Source organism: Chelmon rostratus, chromosome 11 (assembly GCF_017976325.1).
Source record: "Chelmon rostratus isolate fCheRos1 chromosome 11, fCheRos1.pri, whole genome shotgun sequence".
In the NCBI taxonomy this organism is placed as follows: Eukaryota; Metazoa; Chordata; class Actinopteri; order Chaetodontiformes; family Chaetodontidae; genus Chelmon; species Chelmon rostratus.
Window position 1 is genome coordinate 21,051,044 of NC_055668.1, and position 26,399 is coordinate 21,077,442.

At 43.5% G+C, this 26,399-nt stretch overlaps 1 protein-coding gene across 1 annotated transcript in view; it reads left to right on the plus strand.

Moving 5' to 3' along the window:
* slc8a1b (solute carrier family 8 member 1b) overlaps nt 1–26,399 on the plus strand; it is a 125,424-nt gene that overhangs the window by 8,457 nt on the left and 90,568 nt on the right. Inside the window, exons 2-4 of the mRNA XM_041946885.1 lie at nt 1,858–2,778; nt 4,733–4,897; nt 6,852–7,642. Of these exons, the coding sequence (XP_041802819.1) occupies nt 1,903–2,778; nt 4,733–4,897; nt 6,852–7,642 (1,832 nt within the window). The 5' untranslated portion in view covers nt 1,858–1,902. The remainder of the gene's footprint in view (nt 1–1,857; nt 2,779–4,732; nt 4,898–6,851; nt 7,643–26,399) is intronic.

Below are 26,399 nucleotides of genomic sequence, written 5' to 3' on the forward strand. Positions count from 1 at the left end.
ATGGACTTTTTCATACGCAAAACCATCTAACCACCACATAGCATAAAAAACAACATACAGTTCTCCATTCCTGTTATTGCTTGTGGGCATATCAGCTCCATAGAGAATACACGAGCACACACATTCAACATCTGTCTGGACTATTCTGGAAGTGTGGCAGCCCTGAAAGGAGTATTTGCATTTTTCTTTTTATCCCCAAAAACCTCCGGGGAGGATGTGTGTGTGTTTTAGAAAGTTGTGCTTAAATATGGAATCACCCACATCCCTTTCCCTTTGTCTGCTTCCTTTCTCCTTTTTAAGACCACCTATGCACACTGGCTCCCTTTGCATTTCGGAACAAATTATGAATTCCTGCCGATAACTTCTCCAGGCTCGCCAGGTCTCCAGGCTAGCGTGCACTAACTAATCAGGAAACTCTGGATCCTAGAAATTATGTGTACATACAGCCCCAGTAATTTGCAAGAGCAAACATGTAAAAAACAGACCTCATTATCTGTGAACACATCAACCCCATAAGGAAATGCTGTTAACGAATGTATGCGTTTTTCATCCTTTTCTGTAAAGTGCTTCATCGCTAGAAAAGTGGAATATTATGATTATTACTCTGCCTCAATGCATACACAGGTACACCTTCACGCGAAAAATCTGAGTGCGCTGTGCATGGTCGAGCCTCATAACCATGCGAATTCTACACAGATGCAGTACCACTGTCCCTATGGAGAATGATCCAAAGTGCAATTAGCTTCTCACATGCGGTAACTGCACTGGATGTGTTCGGCTACAGGGACATGCTTACTACTTTGAAATTGATTCTCAGCTAATTATGTTGTTTTTTCTGAAATCAATTGTGCCTCTTTGTATGTTTGCATGGAAGCAATCATGTGGAAACTGAATGACTGATTTGAAGTCTGAGTGTTGGGAATTTGTGGTCTTGCAGAAATTGGCCTATTGAGGGTAAAAAAAAATCCTCCACACTGCACTCAAAGTGCTGCTACAAACCTGAATTATGTGTAGTGATGTAATGATTAGTTAATTGTGTTTTTTTTTTTTAACTTATTGTCAGTCTGTGTTTGCAGCCTGGTCCGTTAGAGAAAATCCAGTTACAGGGTGTGGACACAGTAAAAGCAGCACTGGTGCAATGTGATATAACAGATCTGAAATGAATGCTATGAATATGTGACTGAGGCTATTGTATGGGTGAGGATATTCACTATGTGCATTCCTAATTTTTCCTGCAGCTTTCGTTTTCTTATCAGCCAGTTTTAAAAATACAATTCGGAATAGAAAATTAGCTTCAAATGGAAACTGGCTCACTGAGAAAGCCACTCCTGGCCGGGCTACATGAGGAGCTCCTCGGAAATCTATACTGCTGAGCTCAGGAGCTGAAGTTTACCTTTGGTGTGGTTATTTGAACTTGCTGCCTCTAAACAGCAAAGCAAAACATCTAACCTGAAACATGTGCTTTTCAGTTTTGTGGTGCTGAGCTCCTTATGCCTCAAAGTGAACTTGGCTGTTTATTATTTTAATCATCTTAACGTCGGGTGTTGTTTATTGAGCAGCCATGCTGCTCAGAAGTCTGCAGGGGTGACCTTAGTGAGTCAGCTGTGTTTTTGCAGATAGATGTAGATTAGAGAGGTTAGAAGCAAGTTTTTTATAACTATTATGGCATTAAAATTATATTATAAAAGTCTCTATCGTCATATTTGCCTGCAGCCAGTTTAACCCACATGTCATGTAAATCTTGAAATAATATAAATGGCTGCAGTGAAAATTCAAATTAAATGAGAGAATCGCATTCTTCAGGTCTATGGCGGTCTGATCTGATTTCTTTCCTCTTCTCCTCTCTTCTCTCTAAAGGCTCTTCATTGATCGTCTCCCCGCAGAACTGGTCTGGACGCCAACATGGGCCGCTGGGATCACTCCTCCCTCCTGTCCCCTGGCCTGAGGCTAGCAGTCGTCACGGTGTTTCTCCTCCTCAAGCTCCATCCGTCACTGGCCGGCGCTCCCCCTGAGCAGAGCCTGGGTGGCTCCGTTTCGGCTGTGTCCACAAATAAAACTGAATGCAGCAAGGCGGAGGCATGCGCGAAGGGGGTGATCTTACCTATTTGGGAGCCCCAAAACCCGTCATTTGGCGACAAGGTTGCCCGGGCAACAGTTTACTTTGTGGCTCTGGTCTACATGTTCCTGGGGGTGTCAATCATCGCAGACCGATTCATGGCATCAATAGAGGTCATCACATCACAGGAAAAGGAGATCACCATCAAGAAACCCAACGGGGAAACCACCACCACCACTGTCCGGATCTGGAACGAGACCGTCTCCAACCTCACCCTCATGGCTCTGGGCTCTTCAGCTCCCGAGATCCTGCTGTCCGTCATAGAAGTCGTAGGTCACGGGTTCCACGCTGGCGCGCTGGGCCCCTCCACCATCGTGGGCTCTGCGGCGTTCAACATGTTTGTCATCATTGGGCTCTGTGTCTACGTCGTGCCGGACGGCGAGACGAGGAAGGTCAAGCACCTCCGCGTCTTCTTCGTCACGGCCACCTGGAGTATCTTCGCCTACATTTGGCTCTACCTGATCCTGTCCGTGATCTCGCCTGGCGTCGTGCAGGTGTGGGAGGGCTTGCTCACGTTCCTCTTCTTCCCCATCTGCGTGGTGTTCGCCTGGGTGGCTGACCGCCGCCTGCTGTTCTACAAGTACGTGTACAAGCGCTACCGCACTGGCAAGCAGCGTGGCATGATCATCGAGACCGAGGGAGACCGTCCGCTTCCTTCCAAGGTACGGCCAGAGAAATTCACATTACTACCACTACCACTTTTTAACACTCATAGTTAGCATTAGTATTACCCCCTTTAGCTTCCCTCAGCTGCTTGAATGCTAATATAATTAATGACCCGACACAATTATAAAAGACTCTTTCTTTATCAGTTAATTACAGCTCGCACGCTATTTTTATAGGTTTGGCTCTCGGTATTAATAATTTTGCATGCATCAATGCAGTAACATCACTAAGAAGAAGTCAGACAGAGCAAGAAGCACATGAACATCAACAATCAGACAGGCTTTAGGCTAACCCCCTGGTTAGCCAAGAGAAAACAAGGCACGGAACCCCTCCCTGATCCAACCTCGACCTACTTGTGCACGTATATTTTTCCAGTGCAATGAGGGATTATTATCCCCATTACATTTTTCCAAATAAAGTGCTTTAGATAACGTGACTGAACAGTTTTCTTTGCCTTCAGCTCGCCTTGCAGCAGACTTCACTACAGTGATTTTGACATGTTCCCAGGTTTCCATACCCAAGAGAAATTATGGCCAAAACTATGAAAATAAGACCTAAATTGTACTAAACCTCAATTATTCTTTAATATCCATTGAAGCAATATACAAAATACGATCAACCACTGTTATTATACTGTGATTAGTGTTATTTACTGCCACCTCTGGGATTAAAACCACTTCATGCGCAAGACTTTTTGAATTTTTGTCTTGAAAAACAGGTATTAAATTTTAATAGTAAACATTTCAGGAAAACGCAACCCTTTCTGAGCCCCACCTGAAATCACTCCATGATGATGACGATGATGACATTATAAAGCACAGCAGTGACTGCGGTGTGTTTGGAACACGTCTAATTTAATTGCTGAATTTCAGAAGCTGAAATTCCTTCATTAGTATCATCGAGAGGATCTAACAGCCATGTCGGGAGCTCTCTCCTCTCCAAAGGCACATCGGTTAGAGAGCAGCCGTGCGGTAGAAATTAATTAAGATGTCCTCGTCCAAACATGTGGTAGGGAAAAGAGCAGATAAGGTGCTCCGTGTAGGCGGAAGTGAGTTCATGAGTAATGTGTATCTGAAACAATCATCTGCATTAATGAGTGGGATTCTGCCAAACTCTGTTACCACAAACACACTCACACAAATGCTTTTTAAGTATTGTCACTTTTTAATTTCCTTTGACTACCATCTGATACTGTGTGTGATGCGCCACGCAGTGCATTGCACATATCTAATTAGATTCTCAGTATTATGGTGTTGGGTACGTTTATTCACCACTCAGTTAATTTAGATTCTCTCAGTGTCTCCAACTTGTTTTATTATTTCTCTCATTTCTTTGATGAGATTATTAAGAGTCAGGGCTCCATTAGTACATGAAGAGCACTTTTATTTCAACTGGTTGCTAACCGAAATCACTAAATCAAACCGAAAAGTGTCCCTAAGGGGAAAGCCTAATAATTTTGTTGTAAATTGCCACGTTGCTTAAAGAGCTAAACGACGTTTCATCAATTCAGCTGTACTCAAAGTGAAAGAGGGTTTCGATGAACAGCAGAACAACGTGATGCCTGACATTTTGTAAACATGGATTATAAATGATCTGCCTGTTGTCATGGTCACAGTAAATGGTAATGTGGGTTGTTTTTGAAGTTATCTGACAAAAAGATTCAACTTTTGACCTAAGCTGAGCTGACTTCTCTCAAACTGAACTAGTGCAGACAAAACTGATTATCCTTTCAACCTAAAGAAATACAACACCAACAGTAGGAAAACATGTTGGGTTATTCTATACTTTAACAAATTCAGGAATCCACCGGTGATGTAGGATCACTGGGCCACACAGCTCTCAGTAAACCTCTGTGATGGCACCACAAACGTTTGCCTTGCATATTTGACATACTGCCCCAAAACCTCAAATCAGTGCTGCTCATCAAATTGCTGTCTTTTCCATTCTAAGGTGGACATTGAGATGGATGGGAAGATGCTGAACTCTCATGGTGTTGACTTTCTGGATGGTCCGCTGGGTTTGGATCTAGATGAGAAGGATCTGGATGAGGAGGAGACCCGGAGAGACATGGCCAAGATCCTGAAGGAGCTCAAACAGAAACACCCTGACAAGGAGGTGGGTAGTAAAGTCGAAAGGACCTCACATCGAGTGCAATAAAACATGCTGTCAGGAAAAACGGCTGCTCCTGTCGGGGTTGTTTTTCTGTATAGAAAATGAAATGACAAAATAAGCAGCAGCGGATGACGCACTTTCTGTTCGCCTCCATTATTACAGTGATTATGGTGATGAATGCAGTTCAAGGTCTCATCACAACCTCTCAGATTAATTCGATAATGGTACACCTAAAAAGAAAATTGCAAAGGAAACTGAGCACCCATTAAATCAATACGTAAATAAAAAAAACGAACACAGATCCTCTATTTCTGGCTTTGGCAATTCATATTCTATCTGTCTGGCTGGCTGCCTGACCTGGCATGATAAACATATACTGTAGGAATTTGTCTCTGTGTCATAGACTCGCTGCAGACTCTTACTGTAAACACTTAAAGTGCCTACTTGCTTTTACACACACTGTAAAGTACAGTTCTGTGTACGAGATCTGCGTTGTCAGGATGATTGACTGGACCCTACCGTAGCAGATTAGAGGTCATTCAAGATTTTAAAAACCTGGACTATAGTCTAGTATAGAAATCTTCTCTTCTCGTCTTCTTTCTGTTTTCCTGCTACTGTATCATTGCAGACCTCTGTTTTACAAAAAAGAGCACGATGGAAGCTGCAAGCATCGAGACGTGCTGCTGAAATGGCAGCTCTTTCTACATGCACGAGAGCCTCCTGTAATAGGTTTTTACGCTTATATCGCCCTCATCTCTGTGTGGACTAACAATGAGGCTGATTAATCTGTTGTCATTAACAAGCAGTCATACTTTGACATCCACTGCTTTTAAATTGCAGGTGCACGTCTTACTTTATGTGTTAGAGCTACTACAGTATTGATTGTTGTCGACCTGACCAGCAGCACATCTGTAGCTGATAGAAGTTGGATCCCAAAGCTTCAAAATTGGTTCGCCTCTCCCCACCACATGCTCTTTTTGTTTTTGATCCAGTAGTTGTAATAGTGGATGTAATAGTGAAAGAGATGAGAGAAACTGCTCCTGATGACTCTTTTAGAGGAATACGCATAGTCTTCCCCTCTGTGAGTGCTACCCCTCCTTTATTAAGTCTGACATTAGCTAATGCAGACGTTCGCCAGCAAGCTCAGCCAGGCGTTTTCATTGGCTGCTGAGTCTTCATGCATTCACATCTGTGTAAAAACAATGAGCTCATTAACGTGTTTGTAACTATGGTTAGGATCTTTACCATCGTTAACTTTAGTTCAACCCATAAAGGCTCTCATTCTCAGACTGAAGAGTAATTCATCGGATCCCTTCCAGTAACTGGGTGATAGCAGAGGAACACTGGTGGGGGGAGGAAAGCAGGGACAGTGAGAAAACCTTGGGAACGACCCAGGAATTCAGGGCATTTCTCAAGGATATCTAAGCAGGATGGATGCTTGCTGTCATGCAAGTTTGGACCTGGATTCTTCTCTACTCATGAAACGACCGAGCTGTTCATGTTTCATTTGGCGCATCGTGCACAGCTGTGTAAGACTTGATGCGTATTCCTCAGTGTAACTGAATCACAGACGCCGTTGATCGAAATTTCACTGTTGCTTCTCTGTTGACATATTATAACAGTATGACTCATTGTAAGATCACGGTTCTTTGACTGTCTCTAATGTTGGATTCATCCACATGACACAGCATTAAATCTTATTTATCCAGACAAGCTCGATGAAGCTCTGATTCAGCCAGACAAGCTGTTGTTGAACAGCGTTCTCTGAATTAAGCAGACAAGTTGACAAAGGCATTCTTTCCCACAAGAGGAGATACTACACCAGCTGTCTCGGGGTCGAGATTTTTGGTGCAGTTTAGGTTGAGCAGCGTTTTAGAACAACTGCCATGTCCACTGATAATGCCGGAGAAAACATTTTTACACTCTGCCTGTGTGCCTTCATGTCTTCTCTTACCAGGTGGAACAACTCATTGAGCTTGCCAACTACCAAGTCCTGAGCCAGCAGCAGAAGAGCCGCGCTTTCTATCGATGCCAGGCCACCCGGCTGATGACAGGCGCTGGCAACATCCTGAAGAAACACGCAGCCGATCAGGCACGAAAGGCCGTCAGCATGCACGAGGTTCGCTCTGATGCTGGCGATAACGACCCCATCTCTAAGATCTTTTTTGAGCCTGGTTCTTACCAGTGCCTCGAGAACTGCGGCACAGTGGCGGTGAACGTGGTGCGACGTGGCGGCGATGTGGGCAAAACGATTTCTGTGGAGTACCGGACGGAAGACGGCACGGCCAACGCCGGCTCGGACTACGAGTTCACAGAGGGCGTGGTGGTCTTCAAGGCTGGTGAGACCATGAAGGAGATCCGTGTGGGGATCATCGACGATGACATCTTCGAAGAGGATGAAAACTTCCTGATTCACCTTTCCAGTGTCAAGGTGCTGACATCAGAAGGCGAGGAGCCCGAGGAAGGCGAGTCGGCGAACCACGTGGACTCAGTGGCGTGTCTCGGCTTACCCTCCACGGCGACCGTTACCATCTTTGATGACGACCACGCTGGTATCTTTACGTTTGAGGACCCTGTATGCCACGTGAGCGAGAGCGTTGGTACCATGGAGGTGAAGGTGCTGAGAACATCGGGGGCCCGCGGCGTGGTCATGCTGCCGTACAAGACGGTGGAGGGAACGGCGCGAGGTGGCGGAGAGGACTTTGAAGACACGCACGGCATCCTGGAATTTCAGAACGACGAAATCTTGTGAGCAATTTTAAATTTGAATCTTGATGATAATGTCAGATTTATTCATGCAGATATTTCTCAGCTTCACTGTCATTTTCTTCATGTTTTTCTTGATTATTTTTCACGCTGTTTGTCAGTGTGATGTTGCAAATGTTACTGCTGATGATGTGAGAAAGTGAGGGTGTGAGTGTGATGTGGTGGTCACGATGAGCGGCGAGGCGGACTGCTCATTGGGGTACTTGACAAAATCAACAATCCCCCACCCCTTGATCCCTTTTATCTTGTATTTTCTGCTTTGACTCATTCACTCTCCTCTCCTATCTTCATCAGTCTGTTCATTCCTCTTTGCTTTGGATTCTGCTGCTGTTGGTTGCATTGATTCCTACAGTCATTGCACTAGGTTCAGCTCATGAGTTGCATGAGCCAAGATGTTGGGAAACTGGATTATTTGTTGGATGTTTAATGGTTCGTATTTTAAGTCGATGAAATGTCAGGACATGGCAACTGAATGAGAAGTGTTGAATTTTCCTTTTGTAAGGCACTTAATGGAAAACCAGGAGGAGCTGGTCGCTGGAAAGGGCACATGAATTAAATAAGCAGCAGGGAGTCAGGGACATGCTAAGAAGGAGCATCTATCTAGTCAACTTAATTTGGATACACAAAGGCTTTTTAAGAAAATACCAGTTTGTCCTTTTGGGTGGTTTTATACTGTGTGAGAACATCCCAGAGCAACCACTCACGCAGCCAGCTAGAGGCTTTTTTTTTTTGTTTTCGTCAAGAACTTGAAACTCCATTTAAGGCTCCCTGCTGCGAAATGCCGCAGCCTCAGTTCAAAGCTGTTCTTTGCCAAACGCAGAGGCCTCATTATCTGATGGTGACTGATGGTGAGGTCAGTGATTGCTATTTGACCACGTTTCAGGAGGCCTTTTACCACACCGCTGATTTTGCTCACAGCCAGCTGCTGTACTCATCCTCATCCTGACCCGCTCACAGTGTGGGGAATCAGCTCCAGCCATCAGCCAAATGTTTGCACAACGCTGAGCACTTTGTCTTGAAACCAAACCTAATTTCGAAGTCCTCTTTTGCTCTTTAACTCCTTTATTGTGGCAGCTATCGCCACAAATGTGTACTTGTGTGTTTCTTGCCTCAAGTTTACTTGGCCATTATTCGACAGTAGCTGGTACTACAATACAGTGACGCAAAGGTTGACTCAGTAGTTGACTCAGATGTTGACAGAACTGTAGCATTGAAAGCAATTGGTTCTAAGTAACAGCATTACATGACTACTGATGATGTAATTCGTAAATGTAATTTTATGGTGAAGCTTCAGAAGGATTTTTTGTCCTTGTGACTGCTGTTGATTTGAATCTTGTGCCTCATATGGAAGTCTGCGTTGAAGTGTTTGGTCGTGTGTTCTTCTGGTTGCGGTGTCACTCTCTTTGCATGAAGCTGAAATGTGTTTTAACCTGTTCTGACTCGGAAACATGGACCCACGTGCGCGCATGCACGTAAAACTGAATTCACGCACAGTCTCCGTACGGCGAGGTTCTCATCGTGAGAGGTGACAGTTCTCAACTGGTTTGTGTGCAAAATGATTGTTTTCTGTAAAACGCTGAGTAATGTGGGCTACTGGTCCCGCTCCCACTCTCTCTCACACACATGGCAGGGTGGGCGTGTTCACGATGTCAGCACAGATTACAGTTTGCAGTAATTCCTCTTCGTGGTGGCCTGTTGGACTTGCAGCTTTAGTGAAAATTGCAATAAACTTCACAGCTTTCAGCAGTTGGCCTTTTTATTGTTCGGGCCATGTGCTGGTTTTTGGGAGTCAGCAGTCCTGAGAACTATTCTGTATTGAGTAAAATTAATGTATTTTAAAACTCAAGTCTCTTCTAATACTTAGCCACTGATCATCTCATTCACCCTGTCCCACCATGGCTGTTTGAATGACTCACAACAGTTTCTTGGACATCTTAATAGTGCATTTACTACACTCATTTTGGCATTATTATACATCTTTTTTTGAGGTTATGATCACATGGTTGTAGTTTGGATTTCTAAAAGTTTCTCTCATTTATTTGTACTTGCTAACCTTCCATCTTTGGCTGCTGTTGCATCCCCAACTGTCCAAGGGGAGGCGTAAGATCTAAGATAAGATCTTTGGGAGGGAAGTTTTTCTTTGTCGTCTTGGAAAGTTTGAGCCAGGTTGGAGGCTGCTGCTGCTGAAATACACAAGTCCTAACTTGGTTTAGACACGCAATGGCAAGGAGATGTGGATCTTGGTTTCTCTGCTGGCATGCGTCAGTTGTTAGCTGCAGTACTAGTAGCTTTGGAAACCCAAAGTTTGCTTGTTTGAAAATGTTCAGATAGACTGCTTGTGTGGAAGAAGGGTTGTAGTGACATGAAACAAAGTGTGCTGTCGTGATGAATAAATAGGACAGATGCTGTCTTAGCAGTAGTGTCAAACTCTCTCCGTTCTGTTTTTGGTCAGATTTGAAGCAGATGTCTGCAGGGCTTGCTTTTTCAGCCTGTGGCAGACTGCATAGTTTCCATAGCTTATAGCTCTTACAGCCAGGGCTAAGTGGGTTTTAATAACACTTTGTCCAAATCAAATGATGGACTGTCCTTCCGGGTATCGTGGTTACTGTGTGTGTATTCTCATGTGTACATGTGTGTTTCCTAGGGAAAAGACCCAGAGGTGGAGCACTGTGACCATAAACTATGGCACTAAAGACTGAAGTGAAAAGCATTTCAGCCATGGCTACATGGACGTAGGGAAGGAACATTTTGTAACCAGAAAATTATAAGTTTGATTCCCACTTAATGTTCTTCAACCATTAATCTCTAACTGCCCCTCTAAATCATCTCTGGTGAATTTTTTATATGTTCTTTAATAGTTCAGAACGGAGCCGCTGCTTGAAGAGTAGCAAGCCTAATATGTGATATAAATGGACCATTGCAGTGTTTTTCAGTGCTTTAACCTACAAATCATTGTCATCTTACTGAAGCATCTTTTGTTTTTGTTTTTTTTCTTTAAAGTTCAAACCCAGAAGACATTAAGCAAAAACAGACATAGTGATGGAAATAATGTGATTTGGTTGTTCATTAAAAACATGTTACTGATCAGAATATCAGAGTTTCCAAAGCAACTAACTATCTCACAAAATAAACCAAACGGCACTGAACTCTTATTTTGATAGGTTTCTTACTTACCAGCAATTTTCAAGTCTCCAATTAGATTTTCATAAAGTTCATGAGTTCAGTTTAATGGCTTGTATTTGATGGGTGATTTAATTTCTGTTTGGCTAAATTAAATATTTACCCGCTTGCACAGATTAACTGGACAGGGCAGGTCTGGTCTTGAATTTGGGGAATATTTCAAGGAGGCTAATTAGAGTTGCTACTTAGCTGCTACCTTTCTCCTAGAAAAAGTGGGTGAACTGCCTTAAAATATCTCAATTTTAAGGAGTTACGGTCTTAAGTCCACAGGGGCTTTATTTGTTTCATATATATTATATTTTAATCTTTGAATGTGTACTGGGACATTAATAAAAAACAAAATATATACATAGCTGACTTGCATGTTAGCTGCTAGCTTTACTAGCTAGGTTCTGCTAGCTTGCTAAAGAAGGTGATCAACTGCCCTAAATGTCAGCTAGTTTCCCTCTAGGTTTGAGCTACATGCTTGTTTTTCATGTGTTTATCTTTAATCTTTAAATCTGTAAAAGGTAGGCTACTCATAAATAGGAAAATACTGGGTTGTGCTTCGTCTTATGGTTGTAAAGGTTTACAACTTTAGTATGACGTGAGTTAAAAATAGCTGCGCTGGACATGCAGTAGACAGTGGACATGTTGTTGACAGAAGCTACAAGCACAGTAAACAAACATATAACATTTAGGAGAAATAAACTTGTTTCTATAGAGTCTTTCAAAACTGGAGTTACATGGTGCCTCACAAAATACATGTATAGAAGAAATAAAGAGTAATCACTAAATAAACTTCCACATGCCATCGCATTTATAGCCTGAAATAATTAGCAGGGCTTGTCCCAAGATAGGATAGAAAATATGCATTCCCATCGAAATACACAGTGTATGTCATCAATGAGCCGCCAGGGCCCTGAGTATGTCCCTACAGGGAGAAGCAGAGGACGTTTTTGCTGCAGAAAAAAGGAATTACAAAATAGCTGATCTAAATAGGACTGCCTCCAGGCTAATTCTACCCTGATTCTATTTCTCAGAGAGAGAGAGCGAGAGAGATGAGGGAGGGTGCAGTTATATAGATAAACGAGTGAATGGAGGCAGTGATGGGAGGAGAGAATGATGGAGTGGACAGAGACGGGAGCGAGAAATAGAAAAGTTTTAGAACGGTTAAAGTTTTGGACTTTTCCTTATTTACCTTCCCTGCTTTTTTCCCCATCTTACCTCCTCTCATATCCCCGTACATTTCTCTTTCTCAATGCCCATAAGAGTCCCTGTGCAATTTGTCTCTGGAATAGTTTGCGAGGCCTTGCCTGGCGTGTTCTTTGAAATACTGAAAGGTATATGTGTGGGAGAGGGAGATGGAGAGCGTCGGAGAAATGGGGAGAGCCTGCAGATGACTCCCCAGCACTCGGCTGTGTCAAATGATCTTCGTTCATGTCTTCCATGCAGTGTGTCACAGAAAATACCAGCTCAGTCCTACACTTGTGTGTGTGTGTGTGTGTGTGTGTGTGGGTGGGTGGCTGAACTCTGCCATCCACCTTGTGGTGTAATGCACCAATCCAGATGGCAGATTTTGACAGACCTATTAAACAACTGTTATTCTTTATCGTTTCTAGTATTTCTTAGTGCCATTGCTACTCGTACTGCAATTGCAACTACGATTGCAGCCACTTTAAACTTGACCACACTGCCATTCAGTGCTATCAATACTGCTAATACTGCTGCTACTTCAACAGCTACTTATGCTTCTAAACCCACTCAAACGTTTCAAAAAACCTCAGTTGTAGCAAGTAATTTAATTGATTATTTAGGACAGAAATGGTCATTTTCTACGCTATGATATAATTTTATGTGGCCAGTACTTGTCTTGAAATGTTGAATAATCATCTTGAAACGATGACGTCCGTCCAAAGGCAAATGTCTAAAGGTAATGTAAGTCTATTAAGCACGCCCCGGGGGGCATAGAGTGAAATGAACGTTTTTGGCTGTCTTCGTGAGGTTAGAATCAAGTGTTATTCCCTTGATGTTAGTGCAATTATCTGCCTTATTTTTCATCATTTGAAAATAATTACGTTTGTCTCTAAAAACAACTGAAACGAGCCAAACTGCATTGGAAATAGGCAGAATTATTTTACCCCATTGGCACTACATGTGCGTTCCTTGCTCAATATTACACAAACTAACTTAAGATTAACATCTTCATGCACTGTACCTCTGCCCAGTATCTATACTACAAACTAGCATCATCATACCTGTCACATGATGAGCAGTTCTATCCAGAGCACCATCCAGCACCCTAAGTGGCTCTATTTTTATTATAGATGGTCCTGATGGAATTGCCAGACTACTTAATACGAAATAGGTCAGCAATTCAACTTTTTTTTTTTTTCCATAGCTGTTTCATTGAAAATCTATTTTTACACAGAGAAGAGGACAACCAGGTTGAATATGTCCGGCGTTGTCGCTGGTTTGCAAACTGCACAGTGAGCCCACGCTGCATGCATTAATTATCACTGAAGCTGTGTTTAACTTAGTTTTGACTTTCACTCTGTTACTTTTGACCCAGTGAGGCACATGGATCATGCACACAAATACACACACACACACAGACACACACAAATACAGAGCCAATTATGCAATTTCCATAAACAGGCAGCCAGTGGTGAAACATGGTACAGTCGAGAATCAAATTAGGCTTCCTCCTCCTCCTACACACACACACACACACACAGCAGACTGGGACTTCACACTCCAATAACCAGCACAGATTGGCCTTTTGAGATGCATGCTCAGAAGCTAGCTATAGGAATGTGGGTTGTGTGTACTTGCAATCATGCACACTTTTGCATACGAGCATGCATGTGTGTGTTTTTCAAAAATCCAGTCATTGTGCAGATAGAAGTGGATTCTGATTTCTTTAAACACTGAAATGATATGAAGTCCGTGTTCAGGGCTAATTTTAATCAGGCTGCAGTCTTGAGATTCCCAGCAGGGCTCATGGGTGCCTTGGTTGAGTTGTTGGGGAAAATTACTCAAACTCCACCACTTTCAATAGGTCAGCTCGACCAATCACCATGACAAGTAGTCATGCAGCATATGATACGCATAATTTTCTTTCTGAGACAGAGTTAAAATCGCATATTATTTTCTGATATAGTAGTTACAGTCCTTAATGGCAAATAATTTTCCTACATATTCCAGTGGTTTGAGTCTGTGGCTGTTTTGAATGACCACACTCGAAGGTGGAGTGAAAATCATGCAGAGGGGGGGAGCGATAATGGCTTCAATATGGGGCCAGCAGCAGACATTTCAGACACTCTCTCCTGGAAGAGATAGTGTTGCACTCCGTTGTTCACGTGGGGGGAAAAAAAGGCAGAGATAGAGGTGTGAAGAATGAAAAAAGAGAGCATTAAGAGTAGCCCGCTCGCTTTCCCACGTAGAAGTGGCCGCCATTGCCGGATGCGGCCACCCCAGATCCGCTGTCATGGAGGTGTGGAGGGTGGGGGTTTCAGACGCTGTTTGACCCACACAGTGCCAAGACATCTTACAAGTAACATGCAGGCTGCAGTCCAAGTGTCTCCACATGTTGGCTGTGATTGTGTAGATGTACACACAGGAACTAAAAAAAAAAATCACTTCAGCCAACACACTTGTACACACACACATATATATGCTCAAATACTCCTTCACACACTCATATCAGTGAGGCATTAGATGGTAATGAGCCTTGATGAGGTTGTAGGTCATGAGCGCACACACACATACGCGCTCCATCCTTCTGTGATAGCAGTATCATTAGTAAAAAACACTGAATTAATTAGCAGAGGAAGATAACAAGTGTTGTGGGAGAGCCACATTTATAATGGACAGATGATTAAAACTGTGTGAGTGGGTCCGTGTTTGCATGTGTTTTGCATTGATTTGCATTTGTTTTAATAAATTCTTCTGTGGCACTGAACAATGAGGCGAACTGTAAAGTAATATCTGAAGCTTTGTTTTTCCTCCATGCATTTACCCACAATAAACACACAGGCGCGCGCACACACACACACACACACGCAAACAAACACACACAGATGAGGTGTGAAGGTTGTGTTCTCGTGTTACAGAGCACATGGTAATAACACTTCTCCTGGCAGGAGACCCACACCTGTTACTGTGCACGACTGTGCATGTGCTCATTACTGAATAATTCTGACGCTTAAATAATCATTTTAGTGATCTGATGCTTAGTTTTTGGATGGAATGGATAAGACCTACAGTCGTGTGTAGGGGCAAGACCTGAAGAGAAAGTGTTGCATGTGAGGAAAGAAAGTACGGAGACTGACATCATGTCCTGGCGGTTTCTCTCGCAGGTCTTATCTGGGGCAGGCTGCCACAAATGCTCTCATGCAGGGAGCGCAATCAATGTTTCGAAATCCCTTGTCAAGATCATTAAGTACTTGTTTGTGTGTTTTTCTTGTTTTGTTCTGTTTTTCTTTTCACTGTATAATACACAAAATTGGTGCCGGCCTATTGCTCAAGCAGAAAAAAGACTTCACCTTCACTTTAAATTGGACAACACTGAAATATGCCGGTTTGAGTTGTAGCGTGTCATTGTTTGGGATGTTTGAGTGTGTGGAAATTAGCCTATTCAGTCTTTTTTTGACTACAGCGAACACCAGAATAAAAGAGGGAGAGAGAGAGAGAGGGAGAGAAAGAGGAGAAAAGATGGGAGGGCAGGTCAGCAGCTTGACAAATGAGCCCTAACCAGCTGCCTCCACAAAACACCATCGCCTTGACAACCGCTGGGATGGAGAGAGAGAGAGGCTGAGAGAAGGGGTGCAGAACGAGGGAGCGATAAAAGGCATGAGATTGAGAAAGAGGGTGGTCTCGTGTAGAGGGATAGAAACATATAGGCTGAGAGACCAGATGGGAAACAATATTTGTTCTCATTGCTGCCAGATGTGTCCTCTGATTATGTGAGTTGTTTGTAGTTACTGCTTTTGATCTATCAGTGTGAACAAGAGGGCCTGAGTCATTTGGGGATAATGAAATGGGGATGCTGAAGACCGCTGCGCAGCTACTTGCAGCACCATTAAAGCAGCACATGACATTTTGATATCCGTGAAGGTCTTGGCGGTTGTGGTTATGAGTCGAATTCAGAGGAAAGGACGTCACAGTACCACCCACAGGCTTTGGTTCAAAGGTGATTTCTTGGAAACGCAGGCACAGTCCCTTCCAACTTGCTAACCATCCCTCTGGCCACTCCCTGATTTCACTCCTATTCACGACTGTGCCATCCAGCCCATTCAGCTGTTGAAGAAAGGGTTATCCCATCATGCGGCCACACCCGTTCCTCAGTGGTGGATCAGCTTACAATTCCTCTGCACTGCTTGGGAATTCGGCCCCTGAAACAAGTACGGGCGGTCGAGCCAGCCAAGGGTTGATTTTTCCTTTTATACCTGACATCTGACTTTGCAGCCGGGAGCTGTGGATCCTGCTCACACAGAGGAAGGTGGGACTGCTGCAAAAACAAAGCAGAGGCAGGACAAAAGGCTGACAGGTCCGCGTGTGCACACAAACACACGCTGCATGTCAGCGCTGTTATCACACTCGAGGCTTTTAAAAGAAGGCGTGAAAAGCTCATATCAGAAGATGCTGGTGTTCAAGGATTATTCGGTTAAAAAAATGCAGGAAATGGACTCCTGCTGCGAGGAGCAGACTTCAAGGGCTGACTCCACTTCGCTTCATGTTACAGGAGCAGAATCAATGATTACTTTCCTTGGTGCCTGGTTCCCTTATTTATTGTTGGGCTTTAACCGCAAAGTCCTAAATCTGATCATTAAACCAAATAATGTCAAAACGTAGGAATCTTTTACTGCCAAGTACTAAATCTTCGTACTAGTGTTTTCCTTAAAAAGGACCCCTCTTTTTTGTGCGTGTGTACTGTGAAACTCCTTTTTTACCCTCTACACAGGGCTCAATTAAGATCAATCTGATGATGATGGTGATGAGGGAGACATGAGCCAGATTCAAACCTGTGGCATCTCCGTATGTACGGCACGGCTCTTTGTTCAGTCCTACAAGGGACGCGCTTTAATAAGAGTGCTGGTGTATTCCCCGGCCTGTCTGCCTGTCTGCCCTAAGTAGTTTTAATGGATGACTACGAGCAGGCTAATACTATTATGCTGATGTTAATTTTTTGGCAAGCGGGGCCTGTGATATTGGAACTGAATCTCACCGGGTTATTTATCCTCTGCGTTAGTCACAGAGACACCGCAGAGGCAGGAAGACAGCCAAATATGTGTCCGTGTGTGAGTGTGAGAGAGAGAGAGAGTATGAAATTGGCAGGTCGAGTGAAACAGATGTATCATCATTGTTCATGCACTTGAACGTGTTAAATGTCTTGTGTTAGAGTACCTGAAACCTGATACTCGGGTTTGGCTCGGGGTTGTTTTATTGGGGCTCGGGTCGCGTCCTCGTGTAGTTATTTTTGGTTTATGATGTCCTCCTGCGCCTTGTGTCTCAAGTAAGACACAATGACCAGCGGGGAAACCGAAACAGACAGACGGGACTGTATCTTGAGTGTTAGCTCAGCAAGCTAATGGTCAGTAATGGATGTAAGGAAGCAGCTTGCTAAAGGGGAACCTTCCAGAATCATTCAGAGAAAGCTTCTTCATTGTGGAAACAGTACGACCTGTGTGGCCACTTATCACCTGTTTGATCCATCGAGCTCAGAAGGAAGCGAGTTTAGAGTTTACAGCCTTGTTTATCTGGCAAATACTGAGGAAAATTAAAGTTATTTGGTTCAAAAGGCAAAGCAAAGTGATTATTAGTATTATTATTATTGCAAGATGTCACAGTGTCACATATCTTTCTCTTTACTGAAGGAATAACTGAAATATGACATTAGGTCAGGTCTCAGGAGGATCAGGTCCTAGAGATAGTAATTACTAGTTGATAAAGTCTGCTTTCATGTCTCAGTTTTATTGCAGTGCATCATATTAGCCTGCTTGTGTGCGTGTTTATAGCTTAAACAAGTGAGTTGAACCATATGAGCCAGGAAGACTTTATTTCCTACAACAAACTTCGGTGCGCGTCTCTGTGTGTTCGCGCATGTTTTCAATTTGCCCGTTAACACCTGTTCGGCATGCAGAACACACAGACAGAACAGAACTTGTTCCTTTCTCGTCTTCCCCCAGCATGCCGTTTATTGGTGCGGTGTTGCTGCGGGTAACCGTGGCAATGGCTGGTGCAGTATGCGGTCAAACGCTGCCAGTTGTAGTAAAAGCTCAGACCATTTCACGCTCTGCTTGGCCTCTCTTTCTATCGCTCTCTTTTTTCTCTGCCGCTTATTGTACTGCTCTGACAGATAGAGTGGAGAGAAGAGAAAGGGGGGGGGGGAGAAATCAATGAATGTGAAGAAAAAGTGGACTGATAAAGGAAGAACCCGTGGAGCAATGAATGGAGGAAATAGAGATGGGAAAAAAAACAAGAAGCAAAGATAAAGCAGAAACAAATACACTGAACTAAAGTACAGAGCCACAACATATTGTTCTGTACTTATAAAGATCAAACCCCAGTTTCTTAACACAGTTCTTCTCATCCTCATCCTCACTCCCTCTCCATCTGCAATCTCCAATCATCCGTTCATCTTCAGCATGTATAGAAACATTAATATGCAGTTGATGTATGCACTTTAAACACATTGTGGCCTACTTCAAGGAAAAATCTGAACTCCCATCAGCCTCAGCTGTACTCTATGTTTAATAATTAGCAAATGTTAGCATGCTAACACGCTAAACTACAGCGTTGAGCATGGTAAACCTGCTCACCATCAGCATGTTGAAGATCGTCATTGCCCTATGCACCACTGTGCCCAAGCCAAACAGAGCTGCTGGTAAAGCTGGAGACAAGTTAGCATGTTACTCTGGAAACCGTACAGGTCAGGTTGTGTTCTGCTTTACTTTGTTTCCAGCCTGCTCTGCCCTTTTGTCGTGTTTGTACTGCACAGGAAGGACTCTGTCGCCCGGCTTTGAATTTTAAACTAGCTGCCGCTCCTCTCTTCTCACTCCATCTTCCTCTTCGCTCCGTCCTTTTCATTCACTGTGATAAACACAGACATCAGCTTGCAGTGAGAACCAGCAGCGACAATAAGTCTGTTACCACATAATCACACATGATGGCTGATGGATTGGACCTCTTCGCTGGAATTGCGCTCTGTCTGTCTTTGTGCACTTCCCCTCACTTCTTCTATGAAGACTCTTTAAAGACAGGGTTTTCTCTCGCCTGTCTCTGTGACTGCTTCTCTATTTCTTTACCCTCATCTCCCCCTTCATGCACCCTGTGTCACCATTTAGTGTTTACAGCACGTCAACATAGCCAGCATAGTTTTGGTCAGTTTGCAACAAGGAGGACTTTTTCCGAACAAGGATGAGACTGTGTTTGGCCACGCTGGACAAATGCTGGTACAGCTGTGGTAATGATGTAAGACGTCCAGCGTTTGGAAGAAGATGTGACACTCAAAGGTAGAGGGGTTGTTGCAGTTGCATTGTAGAATAGTTGTGAGGAAAGGAAACGACAGCTACTTGTTAGCATTTCCTGATTGTAGGTAGAAAGATCTACATGTGTTCAAAATCCTTGTAAGGTGACTTGAATGTAAAATTTAGTCAGCACATTTAAAGAAAGATCAATAAACAAGCAAAATGATCTCAGTCGCACAGTGTGAGAAATGTGGGGATAAACAAGCTGTTGGTTGCTGATGCGCTCCAATTCAGTTTGTATTAGTGTTTGAGTCAGGCTTTCTTTTCTAGTATTTTAACACTCTGAAGTGGGCGCTCTTACTTTGAAAGCAAGCCACTTCCTGCTACTCCTTCTTTCCCAGTTCTCTAATCTGAGGTACACTGGACTAGTCTGACCAGTCAGTGGCTTATTGGAGAACTGAGCAGAAGTTCATATGGTTGTTGATTAAGTGAAAAAAAAAGACCTGGATGTGAAGGAAAATGCTGGACCATGACCCTGCTCACACATGTGCCTTTGGTGACTAAATAAATAAAGCTAAATAAAGCTGCATTTTGATATTGTATCTTTTGACGTATAAACGCTGATGTGTCCTGACGTGTCCTGATGCGTCCCCAACGAGGAGGTAACGGAAAGATACCTCACCAGTGCGGGGCGCGGTGGTTGTTTTGGTGACATCAGGCATGAACGGCGATGTCTCCCGGCCGTCCACTTGTGTCGGGATCGCTGAAACGCAGTTAAATACAAGGGTAAACAGGGTTTATGATAAAACGTGTTGGCAGCGGCCTGAAGGCTGAGAGGAGCGCCTTTTGTATTTGGTAGATTGCCAGGTCAAGTCCTCAAATGAGCTGAGACAATGAGGGCGGGTGAGTTGTCGGCGGCCACTGGTGAGGTGCCCTTTTGGTAGCTAATCGCCCATGTGTCCAGCAGCAGAGGCCTGCAGGTGTGCCGGGAGGCTCCACATGTGAATTTGCAAAAATTTAAATTAGGTAGCTGCTGGGAAGAAGTAACCGTGCCCTGCTTGCCCCTTAATATACAAGATAAAGGATAAGGAGAATCCTCTTGTACATTTAGTTCATGTCAAGGCGTTTTGTTTTCCTCTCTCAAGCATGCCTTATAGATTCAACTCTGTACATTTCAGCTTTTCTCTCATTGAACCAAACCTCTTTGTCTCTGATTTCACTCAGGCTGCTGTGGGAATATTCTGCTAATGAGAGCAGCAGAGAAACACACAGCAGTGCTAATGAGCTACAGCCACTGCACACTCAAAGCATACAGACACATGGTATATGGACCCATTAGTCATTGTAACAGTTTCAACGCTGTGACATGGAACTTTTACTTTTATTTGGCCAATGAATAATTCAGTTGGACCGCATATTCTTGTGCCAGTCATTTAAATTTATCTCACTCGAGTGGATGATTTCTCGTTACTCTGTTCAACTCAAGAATCCGTATGTTGATTTTATTGCCAGTTTAGCTCTGATTTGTGCTTGTGATTGTGAATATGAGCTGTAATCTGATGTAAACTGTTTTCTGAATCAAACCTTTTTAAGATTGTGTGAAATTATAAGATAAGAATGGATTTGTGTGGAGCTGTGAATTGTAGGTGAAGCTACTTTAGGATAATGCAGCACGTTTCCTATTCCTATTTCCTATTTCACTATTCTCTGTGTAGAGTTGCTGCCGTTCCCACCAATAAAACCCTCTGTGACATGTTTCTGTGGAAATCCAGAAACAAGGCAAAGGTAGGACGTCAGAGGACGGACTGTGAGGGGAGAGCTGGGATAACCAAGTGGAAGTTAAACTGATTTGTGGTGCTTAGTGGCCCAAATCATGTGGATCTGATGCGAAAGTGTGTGTTTTGCCTGTGATAGCAGTCATACTAGGAGATAGTGACGCACACACACACAGTCCCTGTTCCTCTGATTGCTGCATTGTTGCTGCATGAAGAGAACGACACACACACACTCTCTCTCTCACACACACACACACACACTCTTGCTGCAGCAGCTGCAGTGGAAGCTAATCTGCACGAGCTCCAGTGTGCAGGATCCCCGGTTTACAGAGATCTGATACCGATTCATCTGTCTCTCTTTTTCATCTCTTTCTCTCTCTCTGTCTCTCTGTAGTGTTCAAAGCTGCAAATATATTACATCCACATGCTCCCTCAATGAAACAGGCTGATCAGGAGAATCCAGGCTCTGATCTTTGATTGATTTCACCTATTAAATCCACTTCAGTCATGAGCAGGGATTTAGATGAAGGGGAGGAGGCAGCTTAGAGATTTTTAAAGCTGCAGGGAACCAGAATCAGTGATTGTGTCGTTGTGTTACCTTTTCAGATTTAAAACCCGGGGCTGCAAAATGGTGCACAAGGCTTTTCCTAAACCCTGCAGCAGGGTCTCCAGCTGAGGAAAAAGCGCTCATACAGCTTGGCAGAAAGGGCGCTGCACACCAATCGCGGATTGTGGTTTAAGAAGCAATATTCCTCGATTGTGGAAAAGCCTTGTCATGCCCGCAGATGAATTTTCCATGTAATCTATGATGACAAGATGTCCCAGTTAGCCGGGGACAGAGTCTGGATTTGATGCTTAGTCACCAGCTTGGCCAGTCCGTAGAAAGATCAGTCACTTTGTCCTTTCTTATTTCTCCTCCTTTGTCCTTTTTCAAAACTTTTACAGTCGCTCATAAACATCTTAGCCTATGTGGCCGCCCTACGATGATTTCAATAATAAGTCAATCAAGTTTGATGAAAAAGAATAAAACACATGGACGAGTATGTGGGCAGTCTTGTTCTTTAAAGCTGCATGTTTCTCTCTTCTTCTACACATGTTTTAAAGGCATGTAGGTGTGCAGGAGCTTTTTGTTCCAAATTACCAGCAGCCATGCGTGACTCAGATTCCCGTCTCTCTCCTTCCCCTCTCTCCCGCTGCACAAAACAACATGACCTGGCTGCCGCAGGCGCCGAGCTACCTATGGCTCCATCCGAAAACATTCAAATGTCACGATCAACTAGAAAATTAGATTTTGGTTCTACTGCACTTTCCAATCTCGTAAAATGCTCCCGTGAAAAGATTGTAAAGTGGTCAATGTGTGATAAGAGGTGAGCGATGATGTGTGTGTGTGTGTGTGTGTGTGTGTGTGTGTGTTGTGTGTGTGAGAGAAAGAGAGAGGGGGTCAAAGAAGCCAAAGAAACCACTGGCTTTGTGACAAAACGTCTGGCGACCTCACTTACACTCTGACTCAACAGATCTGTGCACATCCATAGAAGTGGGGTGGCACTTTGACTGGATCCTAAAGCTTATTTCTTTCCTTGAGTGTTAGGATTAGGGTTTAGGAGATTGGCATCACTCTCAGGTCTGTGTGGTAACTGTGAAGCTACAGCTAATAGCTGGCTATCTGAACTTAGCATAAAGACTGAAAACAGCGGGGGAAAAGCAAACCTTGCTCTGTCCAAATGTCACAAAAATGCCTATCAACACCTCTAAAGCTCATAATTAGCACACTGTAGCATATAACACTGTTTCTTGGCCTCAAGCAGTAATACGACACTTTCATACAAGCACGAGAGCAGGATCGACCTCCTCATCTGGCTCTCGGCAAGAAAGCAAAACAGCGTATTTCACAAATTGTGCAACTATTCCTTTAAGCTCATACTCCTTTTCACACGAATAAAGATAATAAATAGAGCCTACTAACAGGCACATATGGATGATGACAGCCATTGTGGCACTTTGAGACCTTTTGGCCACAGCATCATGTGTCACACCTGCGTGTTATGATGTAGCACTGACAGCTCTGTTCTGACGTTACCCTCAAGGTGATGCAAAGTGTTCAAACCCTGCAGACACATTCTGTGTGCACATATGAGTGTGTATACAAAAAGAGATCCTGCCTGTAGCTTTGTCTAACTGTCAGTCACGAAGTAGCTTCAAGCTTAAGTTCAATGGAAGTGAACACCTCCGCGTACTTATCGTGCATCTCACAGAGAGTCAAAGTGGCATCCTGTTAAGTCTAATTAACGACACGCTGCACGCATTAACACTGGCCTGACATGCAGAGTCCGTGTGAGAGGAAGCGCATGAAGCATGGTCGTGGATGTTTTTATGTGTGCATATGGTGTGCCTGAATGGATTGGAAGGTAATCTCACTGTATATGTATAATGCATGCATGAATGCACTAATATTATGCAACAGATAAATTATACATAATTGTCAATGTCAGTTTGTGTCCTGTGGGATCCGACCCCACCGAGTTCTCCCGCGATCCCGGGAATAAGAGTATAATTTGGGAATTCCAGCTGGGAATTGCTTTGCAGCTTTTCCAAACCTAAAATGTGACGGTAGACATTCAGCGGAGGGGTTTGGTGTGTGCACGTGTCTGAGCTCCACCTCCTTGTCCTCATACATCACAGAGCTGTCAAAAGCTACCCTTGTGTGGTTGCTGTAGGAATTTAACCCAGGTTTACCAAGGCTGACAGATTATCGTTTGCCCTCTGTGTTATGCATGCATTCATACAGCTGGGTGTTCAGCCCCTGCAGTGAGGCTGGGTGTTACTGTATAATAGCCTGATTCTTAATGGCAAGGGAGCACACAGAGATGCATCTTAACAAGATATTGAGCTGTAATCGAGTCAGAATTTTCTTAAAACAAACAAAATGATCTGCCAGTGTGGAGAGATCATAATCACAAGCCTCATATAATGATTCTTTGCAAATATATTGTAAAAAAAACAAAAACAAGCCTTATTTCTCTCGATCCTTCAAACATGAGTCTTTATCTTGAGACATTTTGCATTTCTCCTCTGTTTCAAGAAGCATTTCATGCATCAAAAAATCTGCAGACCCTACATGGATCTGCAGCACATGACAGACTGTGAGCCGCCACTGATCTTAAGACTGTAGATACTTTCTCGAACTGGGACCATGCAGGAGAACACTTGAGCTACTCGTGTCTAGACTAGTAAAAAAAATCTAGAGATTTCTCAGGAGAGACTAGCCGCTAAAGACTGATTCACTGGAGACTAAAATCCATGAAGTTTTTTTTTTTTTTTTTTATGAGTTATGATGTTGCTGAAAAGTACACTCCATCTCTCTGGAGAATGAAATGACTATTTTTCAAGGCTAAACCGTAATTCACTGAAACATTTATTGACAAATGAACCACCAGAACATTATGTTTTCTTATTTTCTCCCTACGAGGTTTTCACTCACTAAACCGAGTAAATGAGAGCTTTTGTCTCAGAAAATGTGTGATTTTCTTTTTTTTAATGATGGAAATCTAATGACAGACAGACCTTCAGCTTACTCTTCACACAGTGTTCATCTATTGTATGTTCATCATGTTTCCGTTCACCTCTTGTTGTCCTCCTCCTGGGCTTCCTGTACCGACAGGAGCGTGGGAGTGTCTGTAAGTTAGTTAAGGCTAATTGCTGATTTTTAATTAGATGAGTGGTGACTGACGCAGAGCCGATGCCTGAAGGTTAGCCCGGAGCAGCTCACCTGATTAAAAGGAATGAGCTTTTTCTCCGTTCTTTAAGGTTATGGATACCGATAATAAATACACGGATCAATGAGCAGAGAAAGGGAGAGGAGCTGCTGACAATGAACGTTTTGCAATCACTTAAAAAGTCATCTCTTTTAAATTACAAAAACTCTCTGTTTTCTTCTCGTTAGGGTGGAAAACCCCTAAAAATGTCAATACGATCATAACCAAAACTCTCCATGGAAATGCAGGCTAATGAAATTCTTTTAGCATTAGCAGCTCTCAAAGCAGAAAAACCCACCACACCTATTATATAATCAAAGGAAACTCTGGGATAATTGACTGCCTTTAGAGAAGGAATGGACATTAAAGATGAATAAACAAAATGTGACTCAAAAACGTCTTTACGTGCTTGAAATGGCCTCTATGCAGACTCGTAGGTTCAAGTATGAATACAGTAATTTGATATGTCATCCTTACGTATAAAATTTATATTAGTATTAACTCCAGCACAGGGAGGGAAACAGCCAGGCTGTTAGAAAAGAGCCACAGACAAGAAGAGGCAGCCGGCTAAACACGAAAGAGTGAGTCCAGCGTAGCGAGAGAGAAGCAAATAAATCCGCTCCCCCATCTATCAGGAATGGCAGGTTGTCTATATGCTGGAGGACTGAGATATCCCACAATGCCCCGGTGGCCCTGCTGCCCGTCTCCGCGGTGACAAGCATCTCCCAGGCGAGCCATGATTGGATGAATGGACTGTCAGGGTAGAGAAGCCCCCTGTGAACGTGTATGTATGTGTGTGTGTACAGATGTATGAGTTCACATATAGTGACAGTGAGCCCTCCTGGTCACACAGACAGACAGACAGACAGACATGTCTTTGACACTTGTGAGGTCCTTGTGTTGACATGCATTCATGTCCTGGATGCCTGCCCCATCTCTGACTATGACCTAAACTTTACCCTAAAGCTAAAGTCAAGTCTCAAAGTTCAACTGAAATCTAATGAATATCCCTTTTTGCAGTCTAAACTAACATCAGTCTGTTTTTTAAGAAGAAAAATCAGAGATGCTACTTTTTGTCTCAGCTGGCCTGAAGGGTGTGTCGTCATCTGTGTTTGATTGGCAGCAGCTGGCAGGCTGCCAGAGTGCAGACTTGCTCTGTAACCTACAAGCCACTTGCGCACTGCGTGTTCTTAGTAGTACCGAGGAGTCAGGACCACACCAGCGTCTACTGCTAATGAACCGCAGCCACATTTACAGGTATGTTTACATGCTGTTAAATGTGCTGCAGCTGAGCAGCTGATTAGCCATTTAGCCTGCGAGCTGGCGTTTTTTTTCCCATTTAATGTTTGTTTGGTGGCTCATTCAACAAGCTGAGGTGCAGGACAAGGCGTGTGTTATGTTTATAGGGATGATAAAAAAGAGCAGGAAAGCTAATGTGGCTCCTGATGTGTTGTGTTGCAGGCTGCCGTATGACTGTATTGATCTAAGGTCTGAATCTGAACCAACAATATTCTGTTCAACTGATGCAAAACCAAGGCCAAAAAAATATAAATTTTCCACTTGATGGTTACTAGAGAACTTG